We start from the raw sequence: 13916 nt of genomic DNA on the forward strand, positions 1-13916 counted from the left end.
GCATGGTAATCAAAGTAGTGAGGGGACATATATTCCAAAGAGGGAACTCTTGATAAGTATCTTAGAAACAAACTTAGTGCACATGAATCTAGCCTGCATACCATACCAAAAGAAATAATGGGAATAATAGCGTGCTCCCTATAAAATGAAATACAAAAAAACTTCAACATTAATATCGCATACTATTTTTAAATTTAATAACAACATTTAAATGAAAAAGAAAGCATCTTTACTATAGCCAAACTTACCAAATGTTGTTGTTTTTTTTTATCTCTGTACAGGTGGATTGGTGAACCAGGTTTTTGGTCAGGTTGGTCTTCATAGTCACAACTGGTGACAAGTCCATATGGGTGTTCTGAGACTGAAAGTGGACACAAGCCATATTTGTGTTTTTAAATGTCATGATTGTTTTGGATACTCTTCTGCATTGATCCAGCTTTAGAGGGCAACAGGAGAAAAATAATTCTGGGGTTTTGAAAGTGACAACGGATTTACATCGCACTCGAGAGAAGCTATATCTTGTTTGGATGGTGACAAAGGTTATACTACAAAATCAAACCTAACTAAATACCAGATGGAACACACAGAAGGGAAGCTTTATCTGGGCCCACCATGCCTCATAGCTTTTACATTGCCACCAAACCTTGGACACGAGGGGGCTCACACTAAAGTGAAGAGGTATTTTTGTTCAAAATGTGGCAAAGCTTTCACAGCAATGTCGAAACTGCTCACGCATGAAAGGGTTCATACAGGGGAGAAGCCATTTCAGTGTTCCAAATGTGGCAAAGCTTTCAAAACAAAGGGAAATCTTTTAACACACGAGAGGGGTCATACAGGAGAGAAGCCATACCGGTGTCCCGAATGTGGCAAAGCTTTCACAACAAGGTCAACTCTTATTAGACACCAGATGGTTCACGCAGGGGAGAAGCCATTTCAGTGTTCTGAATGTGACAAAGCTTTTACACAGAAGTCAGAACTTATCAGACATAAGATGATTCACTCCGGAACAAAACCATTTCAGTGCTCAGAATGTGACAAAGCTTATACACAGAAGTCAGCTCTTACCAGTCACAAGATGATTCACACCGGAGCAAGACCATTTCAGTGTTCCGAATGTGACAAAGCTTTTTTAAGGAAGTCAGGTCTTCGCAAACATAAGATGGTTCATACAAAACCATTTCAGTGTTCTGATTGTGACACGGCTTTCGCAACAAAGTCACAGCTTATCAGACACCAAAGAGCTCCCGCTGGAGAGAGGCCATGTCCATGCCCAAAATTTGATCAAGCTTTTAACCAGGAGGCATTTCTTATTGCAAACCAGACAGTTCACACTGGAGAGAACCCGCAGCAGTATTCCGACTTTGGCAAAGCTTTTACATGGACGTCAGCATTTACTGTGCACCAGAAGGATCACCATGTAAAACAGCCATACTATTGTTCAGAATGTGACAAAGCTTTTACTGTAAAGTCCCAGTTTATCATACACCAGAGGGTTCATACTAGAGAGAAACCTTATCAGTGTTCTGAGTGTAAAAAAGCTTTTTCATGGAAATCGAACCTCATCACGCACCAAAGAGTTCACACCGGAGAGAGGCCATATCACTGTTCAGAATGTGAGAAAGCTTTTAGAGTGAAGTCAGAACTTATCAGACACCAGAGGAGTCACACTGGAGAGAGGCCGTATCAGTGTTCTGAATGTAACAAGGCTTTTACAGTGAAACCTTTGCTTCTCAGACACAAGAGGGTCCACACTGGGGTGAAGCCATTTCGTTGTTCGAAATGTGACAAAGCTTTTACGTTGAAGGGAAACCTTATCATGCATGAGCGGATTCACACCGGAGAGAAGCCGTACAAGTGTTCTGTATGTGACAGAGCTTTTACGGGGAAGGCAGAACTTATCATACACGAAAGGAACCACACCGGGGAGAAGCCGTATCAGTGTTCTGAATGTGACAAAGCTTTTAAAACTAAATCCAGTCTTGTCAATCACGAGAGGGTTCACACTGGAGTGAAGCCGTATCAGTGTTTTGAATGTGACAAAGCATTTTCAAAGAGGGCGTACCTTGTCAAACACCAAATGATTCACATGAAACCATTTCAGTGTTCCGAATGCGATAAAACTTTTTTAGAGATGTCAGGTCTTGTCAGACATAAGGAGGTTCACGCTGGAGGAAACCTATATATAGAGAAGCCATTTCATTGTTCTGAATGTGACCAAGCTTTTGCCCAGAAGACACATCTTATCCGACACGAGAAGCTACACACCGGAGAGAAGCCGTTTCAATGTTCTGAATGTGATAAAGCTTTTATACAGAAGATACACCTTATCCGACACCTGAAGGTTCACACTGGAAACAAATTGTATTCTGAATTGGACAATGCTTATCAGACACCAGAGGGTTCACCGTCTTCATCCTCAGATACAGAGAGGAAACTTGAAGAGAAGGGGGGTATTAAAGGGGTAGAGGCTATGCCACTGAATTTTGTGTGCCCCAGCAGTTTCACACCCCAAGTCTTCCAACAGTCTAGTAGCAAGATACAATGATACTTTGAAAAAGAAACTTACTACAATTCATGAGCAAACAGGAACGTAATGGACGGATGCATTGTATATCCCTCAGACACACAACTAGGGAGCAATGGAATATTTTACCTTTCATAGTCATTTTTTGGACAAGTTCCTAAGACTGAAATGTGTTTTCCTTAAGGATTCTCTTCTTCTTTTTTTTTTTTTGTTTCTTATGAAGCTTTTATTGAAAATGTAATTTGCTTGTATTATAAACTAAATTATTTGCATTCCAAAGTGTTTTCTTTATTTCCAGATCCCCAGCTAATACATTGATAAGTCTGCCTTTCTGGGTAGTGGTTTAATGCCATTTTGCCAAGCCTCTGCAGCCAATCTTGAGGGCTCCAAATAAAACTGGCCATACACTGATTGAGATTTGGCTGGTTCAGCAGGGGCTGGAGGAATTTCGATCAGTGAATGGCCATCCCTGTTTGAAAGAAGTTGATCTTTGATTGACATGTTGAAAAACTTTTCTCGATTGGCAGCTGCAGCCACTGATCTTTTCCTTCTCTTCCTTCTGGGTTCATGCTCTCCGCTCATTTGAATGGTTGGGCTGGGATGACATCACTTCCACACATGCGCATGGGAGTCAAGATCATGGCACAGTGCGTTCTACATTGATGGCACGCTCAGTTTTCCCTGAATGCACTGTACATGCGTAACAACATAATCAGCTAGAGCAGGGGTCTCCAAACTTCAAAGGGCCAGTTAACTGTTCTTCAGACATTAGGAGGGCTGGATTGCAGGCATCTGGGGTAGAAAATGTCCCAGGTCCAGCATCAGTGAGAATAAACATGGCCTCAGGGTTGATGGTTGGTAGGAGGAAGAGTAGTGCCCCATTGTTGGTATTAGTGGGAAGAATAGTACACCATTGTTAGCATTAGAAGAAATAGTGCCTCATTGTTGGCCATACACTGAGATTTGGCTGTTTCAGCAGGGACTGGAGGAATTTCGATCAGTGAATGGCCATCCCTGTTTGAAAGAAGTTGATCTTTGATTGACATGTTCAAAAACTTTTCTCGATTGGCAGCTGCAGCCACTGATCTTTTCCTTCTCTTCCTTCTGGGTTCATGCTCTCCGGTCATTTGAATGGTTGGGCTGGGATGACATCACTTCCACACATGCGCATGGGAGTCAAGATCATGGCACAGTGCGTTCTACATTGATGGCACGCTCAGTTTTCCCAGAATGCACTGTACATGCGTAGCAACATAATCAGCTAGATCAGGGGTCTCCAAACTTCAAAGGGCCAGTTAACTGTTCTTCAGACAATAGGAGGGCCAGATTGTGGGCATCAGGGGCAGAAAATGTCCCAGGTCCAGCATCAGTGAGAATAAACATGGCCTCAGGGTTGATAGGAGGAAGAGTAGTGCCCCATTGTTGGTATTATTGGGAAGATTAGTACACCACCATTAGTATCAGTGGGAGAGATAGTGCCCCATTGTTGGTATTAGTGGGAAGAATAGTACACCGCCGTTAGAATTAGAAGAAATAGTGCCTCATTGTTGGCCATACACTGAGATTTGGCTGTTTCAGCAGGGACTGGAGGAATTTCGATCAGTGTATGGCCATTCCTGCTTGAAAGAAGTTGATCTTTGATATGTTGAAAAACTTTTCTTGATCGGCGGCTGCAGCCACTGATCTTTTTCTTCTCTTCCTTCTGGGTTCATGCTCTCCGGTCATTTGAATGGTTGGGCTGGGATGACATCACTTCCACACATGCGCATGGGAGTCAAGATCATGGCACAGTGCGTTCTACATTGATGGCACACTCAGTTTTCCCAGAATGCAGTGTACATGCGTAACAACATAATCAGCTAGAGCAGGGGTCTCCGAACTTCAAAGGGCCAGTTAACTGTTCTTCAGACATTAGGAGGGCTGGATTGCAGGCATCTGGGGTAGAAAATGTCCCAGGTCCAGCATCAGTGAGAATAAACATGGCCTCAGCGTTGATGGTTGGTAGGAGGAAGAGTAGTGCCCCATTGTTGGTATTAGTGGGAAGAATAGTACACCATTGTTAGCATTAGAAGAAATAGTGCCACATTGTTGGCCATACACTGAGATTTGGCTGTTTCAGCAGGGACTGGAGGAATTTCGATCAGTGTATGGCCATCCCTGCTTGAAAGAAGCTGATCTTTGATTGACATGTTGAAAAACTTTTCTCGATTGGCAGCTGCAGTCACTGATCTTTTCCTTCTCTTCCTTCTGGGTTCATGCTCTCCGGTCATTTGAATGGTTGGGCTGGGGTGACATCACTTCCACACATGCGCACGGGAGTCAAGATCATGGCACAGTGCGTTCTACATTGATGGCACACTCAGTTTTCCCAGAATGCACTGTACATGCGTGGCAACATAATCAGCTAGAGCAGGGGTCTCCAAACTTCAAAGGGCCAGTTAAGTGTTCTTCAGACATTAGGAGTGCTGGATTGCAGGCATCTGGGGTAGAAAATGTCCCAGGTCCAGCATCAGTGAGAATAAACATGGCCTCAGGGTTGGTGGTCAGTAGGAAGAGTAGTGCCCCATTGTTGGTATTAGTGGGAAGAATAATACACCACCATTAGTTTTAGAAGAAATAGTGCCCCATTGTTGGCCATACACTGATTGAGATTTGGCTGTTTCAGCAGGGACTGGAGGAATTTCGATCAGTGTATGGCCACCCCTGTTTGAAAGAAGTTGATCTTTGGCCTCAGGGTTGGTGGTCAGTAGGAGTAGTAGGTTCAGGGGTGGACTGACCATTCGAGCACTCAGGCATTGCCCGAGGGCCTGGGGTCAGTAGGGGGCCCCATAAAATGCCCCTGGTACCTTTTTTGTATAAGCTTTTTTGAGTGTGGGCAAGGACACAGGGGCCCCATGATCCCCTATTGCCCTGGGGCCTCATGAGTTGTCAGTCCGCCCCTGAGTAGGTTGGTATTAGTGGGAAGAATAGTACACCACCGTTAGTATCAGTGGAAGAGATAGTGCCCCATTGTTGGTGTCAGTGGAAGGATTAGTGCCTCTATCATTGGGAGGAATAGTACCCCAAGGGCTGGATAAAGGCTAGCAAAGGGCCCTTGGGCCACAGATTGGAGACCCCTGAGCTAGAGCGTGATGTGAATATTTCCTAACTGGTGCACGTTTAGGAGATACATAAGTAAGCCTTACTATACACTTACCTGTAGGTACAAGTTAAAATAAAAGTTTATTTCCACTTCTTTGGTTTTTTTTGTAAAGCAGACAATCTCACGTTTATAGTTGGCAGGGACGAGTCTACTGACAGTTCAGGAGTAAACAACGGGTGAAGTCCATAGATGGTGAAAAATGGAGATGTACAACCATGGTAGGAATTGTTTGCAAATTCCGCTAATGGTAGCTGTTCAACCCAATCATCCCGGAGATGGCCGATGAAACGTCTGAGATCCATGAAAACAGATTGCATGGGGAGACTGTAACGGGAGTCACTTTGGGTGGGGGGCCCATGGAACACAGCTCACATTGGAGAGGTGGGGAGACCCCTGGCTCAGCTCCCCATATCCCTCTTATGTGTAAGTCACCCTGTGCCTGTTAGGGGTACAGGGTGATCTGTCCTAATATTGTGGGGGCTTTGTCTTTTGTCTCAGGCTGTGTAGACATGTTTAGGAAATAGGTGGGGTGGGGGTTTGTGGATTGTTTAATGTTATGTGTATTAGCTTAGTGGGGGGGTGTCTCCAGCAGCCCTCCCTCCTGATGAGACTGCTGGTGTGAAGTTTGAATACCTGTGTGTCTCTTGTTACTAAATGTAGATTGCCTCGCCCTGTGTCATTATGCAGGGAGGGGGGACTGTCCTCTGAGTGTATATATCTTGTATGCGTGTTCAAATAAACTAGTCTACCTCCTGGTTTACTTCCGGACTGGTGTCGTCCAGTCTTGAATAGTTGGCTGTGGTGTCTGTGGTCGGTGTTCAGACGGGGAAGTGGTATTCTAACGGAAGTACTGTCTGGGTCGGTTCTGTTACAGAGACCTCATAGTAGCCCCACAGGGAGGGAGCACGGTACCTTTGTGAGCACAATTCTCACATCGGAGTTTTTATATGTAGGACCTTCACTGTACCATATCCGCTAGTCTATGTAAAAACCCAAGAAAAAAAAAAACATTTGTTTTTCTATAGCATTGGCCTTTCCAGGCACATATGGAGACAGTGACCAAAACTTTTATACTAATACAATCCTAATAATTATTTACATAAATGTTTAAAAACGTATTTAGGTCCTCCGAGAAAAGAGAAAATGCCCAATTATAGAAATAACAAGATGGCACTGTCCTTAGATATGGAAAGAACACTTCAATGGGGCAGCACAGTGGCTAAATGGTTAGCACTCCCACCTGGCAGTACTAGATTTGAATCCCAACCACGGTAGTACCACCTGCCTGGAGTTTGCATGTTCTTCCTGTGCCTGCGTGGGTTTCCTCTGGGTACTCCGGTTTCCTCCCACTCTCCAAAGACATGCTGGTAGGTTAATTGGCTCCTGTCTAAATTGTCCCTAATATGTGTATGTATGAATGTGAGTTAGGGACCTTAGATTGTACGCCCCTTGAGGGTCAGGGACCTTAGATTGTACACCCCTCGAGGGTTAGGGACTGATGTGAATGTACAATATATGTAAAAGCGTTGCGTAAATTGACGGCGCTATATAGGTACCTGAAATAAATAAAAATAAATAAAATAAACAATAGCGATGGACTTAACACCCCCCCACCCCCCATGTTCAGTTCGTAGTCGAACATTTAAACCTAACAAAAGTTCGGCCGCAAACTTCGAACTCATTGCAAGTCTACGGGACTTGAATTTGTACAATCAAAAGCGCCCGTTTTTGAAGGCTTCTATGCCAGTTATTGGGGACTGCCCTGAGGGACAGGAATCAGTGAAAAAAAACTCCAAAAAGCAATGTTTCTAAAGGGACAGTCATTTTTCATTTCTTAAAGCAAAAAAAAAAGAAAAATTCCTTTAAATATCATGCCTGGGGGTGGGGTTCCCCTTAAACTACCTGCAACGTTGCACATCTGTACAATGCATAGAACCGGATGCAGTAGGACTGACATTTTTTTTTTAAAATGACGTTTTTATATATAAAAAAAATTTATATATAATATAAAAAATATATAAATATAATATAGAAAATATATAAATATAATATAAAAAAAAAAAAACAGCGTGGGTCCACCCTCTTATCCATACCAGACCTTTTAGGTCTGGTAGGAAGGTTAGGAGGGACCCAACAGTAATTTTTTTTTTCTAAGTGCTTGGGGTTCCCCCTAAAAGCCATAGCAGGCCCTTGATCCAAGCGCAGGCCAGGAAAGGGGGGGGGGTGACAAACGGGCACCTCCCCCTCCCCCTCCCTGTGGCTCACCAGTCCATGCGCCCTCAGCATTGGGACAGTATCCCCATGCCGATGTGCCTCTTCCGCACAACCCTGGGCTGTGGTTGTGGGGTTCTGCGGGGGGTGACTTTAACAAGGGAGCCCCCAGATCCCAGCCCCCCCTCCTTGTGAATGAGTATGGGGTACATATTGTTGTGCCCCTACTCATTAAGCAAAAAAGTGCAAAATGTGAATAAAAATACATTTTTTGACAATTCCTTTATTAACCACCTGCAGACTTCAGATAGCCGAATGACAGCTACATTGCGGCCGGCCAGTTCTGGGAAGGCGTCACCCGGCGATCTCCGTGATCGTTGTGTCCTACGGACACAGCTGATCACGTGATGTGGTAAAAGGCCAATCACAGCGGCCTCTTACCACGTGATCAGCCGTGTCCAATGACACGCTGATCACCGGGAAATGCAATTGCCGGTTCTCGGCTGCACTTGACAGCGTGAGGAAAGTGCTGCCGAGAAGTGGCAGTTGTCAGAGCAGGGATCGGCACCGATCATCAGGGCACTGATGATCAGTGCCCTGATGATCGGTGCCCAGCAGTGCCACCCACCAGTTCCGCCCACCTGTGCCCAGCAGTGCCACCCACCAGTTCCGCCCACCTGTGCCCAGCAGTGCCACACACCTGTGCTCAGAAGTGCCACCTACCTGTGCCCAGCAGTGCCACCCATCTGTGCCCACCAGTGCCACCCACCTGTGCCCACCAGTGCCACCCACCAGTGCCCATCAGTGCAGCCTAGCAGTGCTGCCAGTCAGTGCCCAGCAGTTGTGCCACAATGCCTAGCAGTGCCGCCAGTCAGTGCCACCTCTCAGTGCTGTCTATCAGTGCCACCTATCAATGCCGCCTATCAATGCCGCCTATCTCATTAGTGCTGCCTTTCAGTGCTGCCTATCAGTTCCTATCAGTGCCCATCAGTGCTGCCTCATCAACGCACATCAGTGAACAAGAAAAATTACCTGTTTGAAAAATTTTATAATAGAAACAAAGAAACCTTTTTTTTTCCAATTTTTTGTAATTTTTTCATTTATAGCACAAAAAGTAAAGAGCTCAGCGGCAATTAAATACCACCAAAAGAAAGCTCTATTTGTGAGAAAAGAATGATAAAAATTTCATATGGGTACAATCTTGCATGACCGCGCAATTGTCATTCAGAGTGCGGCAGCGCTGAAAGCTGAAAATTGGCCTGGTAAAGAAGAGGGTATAAGTGCCCGGTAGGCAAGTGGTAAAAAAAAAAGCAAAAAATGGTTCCATCGTTGAAATCCATCGTCAATCTCGACGTCCGGGGTTGTCACATTAAAAAAAACGTCTTCACCCGCTGAGCACTCGCTGCAATCTGATATTTGCTGCTCAGATGTAAACAATTGGGCGGAGCAAGCGGTAACGTCACCGCTAGCTCTGCCCAGTTGTGCTGTGATTGGCCAAAGCATTGCATCTGACCTGTGGTCAGGTGCATTGCTTTAGCCAATCAAAAGGCACCGTGAGAGCACAGGGCATTGTGGGGCACAGCGGGCGAAGAGCCCTTACCATTCGTGTGTTCATCGAGCACATGAAAGCCATCACTATTCAACAGATCGATAGCTAAACCATTCTAAAGCCTGGTACACACAGGGAGGTTTTCTTCATTCAACTCAGAGGGCTACACGAAAAAAACGGAGGAGTTCGCTGTACTAACTATGAGATGTTGGTACAGCGATCTCCCCACTGAGCTATTGTGTTCTGAAAGAGGGACTTCCCCCCCAACAGAACGCACCAACCATTGGCTGAAAGCGCAGATCAGCTGCTGGTTTTCCAGCATGTCCATTGGACAGACATTGGATGCTTGGCTTATGACGGATAGGCTGCCGCACACACAGGCCAAATGTTGGTTTCTGTCGAACCAGCAGACACCGGCCGATATTCGTTCCATGTGTACCAGGCTTGAGTCTTCTCCCAACCAGGAACATGGTGCCAGCTATCGGGCTAACTTGCACTGCCTGGCAAATGCGCATGTGTGTAGGCATGGTGTCTACTACTGGCAAGTGGTCTACTTAAACCCCCAGCCCGGACACCACCCCCCATTGGCTTCTCCATCACATCCAACAACGCCACCATCAAACCCGCCCCGCAGGCCAGAGTACTTGGTGTCATTCTGGACTCCAACCTATCCTTCCAGCCCCAAGTCCAATCTTTAACAAACTCATGCAGACTCCACCTCCGCAACATCGCCAAAATCCGCACGTTCCTAACCCCAGAAACCACTAAACAGCTCATCCACTCCCTCATCATATCACGACTCGACTACTGCAACTCCCTCCTCACTGGCCTGCCTCGCCGCTGGCTATCCCCGCTTCAGTCCATCCTGAATACGGCTGCCAGACTCATCCACCTTTCCAACCGCTCCGTTTCCGCCACCCCCCTCTGCCAATCCCTCCACTGGCCTCCACTCAGTGTCCTCCACCCCCCTCTGCCAATCCCTCCACTGGCTTCCGATTGCACAACGGATCAAATTCAAAATCCTAACACTGACGTACAAAGCCGTCCACCATACTGCCCCGAACTACATCACTGACCTAATATCCAAGTACCGCCCAACACGCACACTCCGCTCCTCACAAGACCTCCTTCTCTCTAGTTCCCTGGTCTCCTCCTCCCATGCCCGCCTCCAGGACTTCTCCAGGGTGTCACCCATCCTCTGGAACTCCCTGCCCCAACCCATCAGATTATCACCTACTCTCCTCTCCTTTAGGCGCACCCTGAAAACCCACCTCTTCAGGGAAGCCTACCCCACCCCCTGCTAACTTTCCGACCTCCTCCACTCTTCCTACCACTCCATCCCCCACAGCTATCTCCTCCTGTACCACCATCCCCTCCCTCCTAGATTGTAAGCTCCAAGGAGCAGGACCCTCGATCCCCTCATGTTTTGCATTGTATTGTTATTGTTCTGTCCAAGTTCTGTCCCCCTTTGTAATGTACAGCGCTGAGCGAACTATTGGCGCTTTATAAATCCTGTATAATAATAATAATAATAACCTGAAGTCTGCACTAGTTCTTTGCTGTGTGGTCTTCATCATGTCCCTGTGGTCCAGTCTCGATGAACATCCTTGATCCTGTTACTGACCACTCTGATCTTGCTCTTGGATCCTTTCCTGCTCATGTTTTCTGTCTGCTACCAACCCCATCCTAGACTACTGACCTCGTTTCTGCCTCATGGCTCTGTACCTTGTTGCCCAATTGTTGCAGACTTCTGCCTGCTCCTGGCTCCGATTCTGCTTACATCTTGGTGTCCTTCCATCCGGCTGTCACCTGACCAGTTGTGGGATGTGTCTGTCTCCACCATCAACTGGAATTGCATGTCCAGCTCAACAGATTCCAGCGCTCCCCAGTTACCACTCACAGGGGTTGATCATTTACTAAGACTGGAGCGTGCAAAATCTGGTGCCCCTGTGCATGGTAGCCAATCAGCTTGTCCAGATAAGCTTTGACAGAAAAAAAACCTGGAAGCTGGTTAGTTTCTATGCTGAGCTGCACCATAGTTTGCACTCTCCAGTTTTAGTAAATCAAGTGCCACAATGTCTACACCTTGGCACTTGTGGCTTTTCTTTGCCCCTGCAGTCCCTGTCTCAACATCCAGGGGTGCTAAGATGGGAACGGTGCAAGAGGCAACCCTCATCATCTCAGGGTTTGTATACAGGTACGTGACCGGTGTGTCCTTTCCATATCAATCACCAGCCGGGACCCGCTGATCAACAGCTGAAGCCGTCGATGGTGGCGCGTGCTTGCAAAATATATATATATATGTGATTTTGCGCAGCCATGCCACCCTGTAGCAGTATTTCTGCTGTAGGGTGGCGGGCAAGCTGTTATTATTAACCCCTTCATGCTGTCACACAAATATACGGCCTCATAGAACTGGGCTTTTTTCCGTGGGGGCCGCAAATTTGTGTGCCTGTCTTTGTGCTGGGAGCGCGTTGTGCGGCACTTCCAGCACAAAGACCGGGGTGTCACTGAGAGCCTCGGGTTCCATTCTAATGATCGGGGACCCGGGACTCCCATTTCCGGGTCACATGATCGCTGTGATAGCCTCTGATTGGCTATCTCAGTGATCATTCACTGTACAGCCCGGCCCCCTTGTTTTTTCTCTATGAATGGAGGAGAGAGATACATTGTATCCTTGCATAGAGGGAAAAAAAAACTGTTTGTTAAAAAAACAAAGACAAATATTAAAAAATACCTAGATCAAGGTTTGATCTAGTTCAGTGCCATGGTTTGAGTTGGGGTCAAAGGTCAGGAATTTTTTTTTTTTTTTTTTTTTTTTAATTGATATCAGTGCCTGTGTTTTAGGTAAACAAAACAAAATGCGCACTATTGTTCCTGGGCTGTACTGCGGGTACAAACAACAAATAACACACCTATAGGGGATCATCAAGAGCTGGAGAATTTATTTTGGGCTGTTCTTTGGCGGTAGGTTCTGGTAGTAACAAGAAACACACAGCTACATTTAAAAAAAAAATTGTTTTTACTATTTTGGGCCAGCTTTCCTTTGATAATAAAAAAAAAAATCAGGAGATATTAATTACCTTTTACCACCAAATGAAAGCCCTATTTGTCCTGACCAGGGGCGGACTGACAACTCATGGGGCCCCTGGGCAATAGGGGATCATGGGGCCCCTGTGTCCTTTCCCAAACTCAAAAAAGCCTATGAAAAAGGTACCAGGGGCATCTCATGGGGCCCCCTACTGACCCCGGGCCCTCGGGCAGTGCCCGAGTTTCCAAATGGTCAGTCCGCCCCTGGTCCTGACAACAAAACGCGGTATAATCCACCCGGATGTACAAAGTGTTGATATAAAAATGGGTGCAGCGCTAAAAAATCAATATGCAAAATTCTGAATATAGATAATATCTACGGTACATAAAGTGCTGATTATAACCAATAAAGTGACATATGCTTCATGACATCTGTAAACAGTAAATATGAAAACCACAGGCAGTGATTCAAGTGATAAGTGAATGTCCAAATTTACTGAACGTGAGGATCATAGGATCTCCAAGAAGTGGTCAATCAATATCTGGAGTGGTAGATGGGGTGACCAGTATGAAGTAAATTGCGCACTCACCAGAAGCGCGACTTAATCACGCATTAAAGATAAGCTATATCATCAGGTCAGCCATGGCATCCACTCTGGGAATGGTCAGATTCCTGCTCCCTTCAGGGTCTTCCAAAATGGTATCAGCAACATCGGGTCTCTTTTATGGTGGGCTCTGCGAATGGTGAGGCTCACAAAGAGCCCAAGAAAGGATGCCACAATAGAGTAATACTGTTTACCAGAGGAATGTTTATTCCAAAAAGGGGGTACAGTGACAAAAGATTCAAAAGACTGACCATGTATCCAAAAGATGACGTCGGGGAGCTGTAGCTCCCCCCTTACGCGTTTCGTGCGATGGCACTTAGTCATAGGGGGTATGCTTACAAAGCAGTTGTGATGATATGGACGGGTTTACTAGCACGGCAGTGACAAAAGATTCAAAAGACTGACCATGTATCCAAAAGATGACGTCAGGGAGCTGTAGCTCCTCCCTTACGCGTTTCGTGCGATGGCACTTAGTCATAGGGCGTATGCTTACAAAGCAGTTGTGATGATATGGACGGGTTTACTAGCACGGCAGTGACAAAAGATTCAAAAGACTGACCATGTATCCAAAAGATGACGTCAGGGAGCTGTAGCTCTTTCTTACGCGTTTCGTGCGATGGCACTTAGTCATAGGGGGTATGCTTACAAAGCAGTTGTGATGATATGGATGGGTTTACTAGCAGGGCAGTGACAAAAGATTCAAAAGACTGACCATGTATCCAAAAGATGACGTCAGGGAGCTGTAGCTCCTCCCTTACATGTTTCGTGCGATGGGGGTATGCTTACAAAGCAGTTGTGATGATATGGACGGGTTTACTAGCACGGCAGTGACAAAAGATTCAAAAGACTGACAAT

The 13916-nt window shown here is 46.0% G+C and overlaps 1 protein-coding gene across 1 annotated transcript; it reads left to right on the plus strand.

Annotated features, from left to right (window-relative positions):
* Positions 1–286: 286 nt before the first annotated feature.
* On the plus strand, positions 287–2803 carry LOC149451021 (uncharacterized). The gene has a single exon (XM_089691121.1). The coding sequence runs from the start codon at positions 575–577 to the stop codon at positions 2543–2545; it is 1971 nt and encodes a 656-aa protein (XP_089547247.1). The 5' UTR covers positions 287–574; the 3' UTR covers positions 2546–2803.
* The last annotated feature ends 11113 nt before the right edge of the window (positions 2804–13916 follow it).

Source organism: Staurois parvus, unplaced genomic scaffold (assembly GCF_062004578.1).
Source record: "Staurois parvus isolate SC_StPar_1 unplaced genomic scaffold, SC_StPar_1.0 ptg000551l, whole genome shotgun sequence".
Lineage (NCBI taxonomy): Eukaryota > Metazoa > Chordata > Amphibia > Anura > Ranidae > Staurois > Staurois parvus.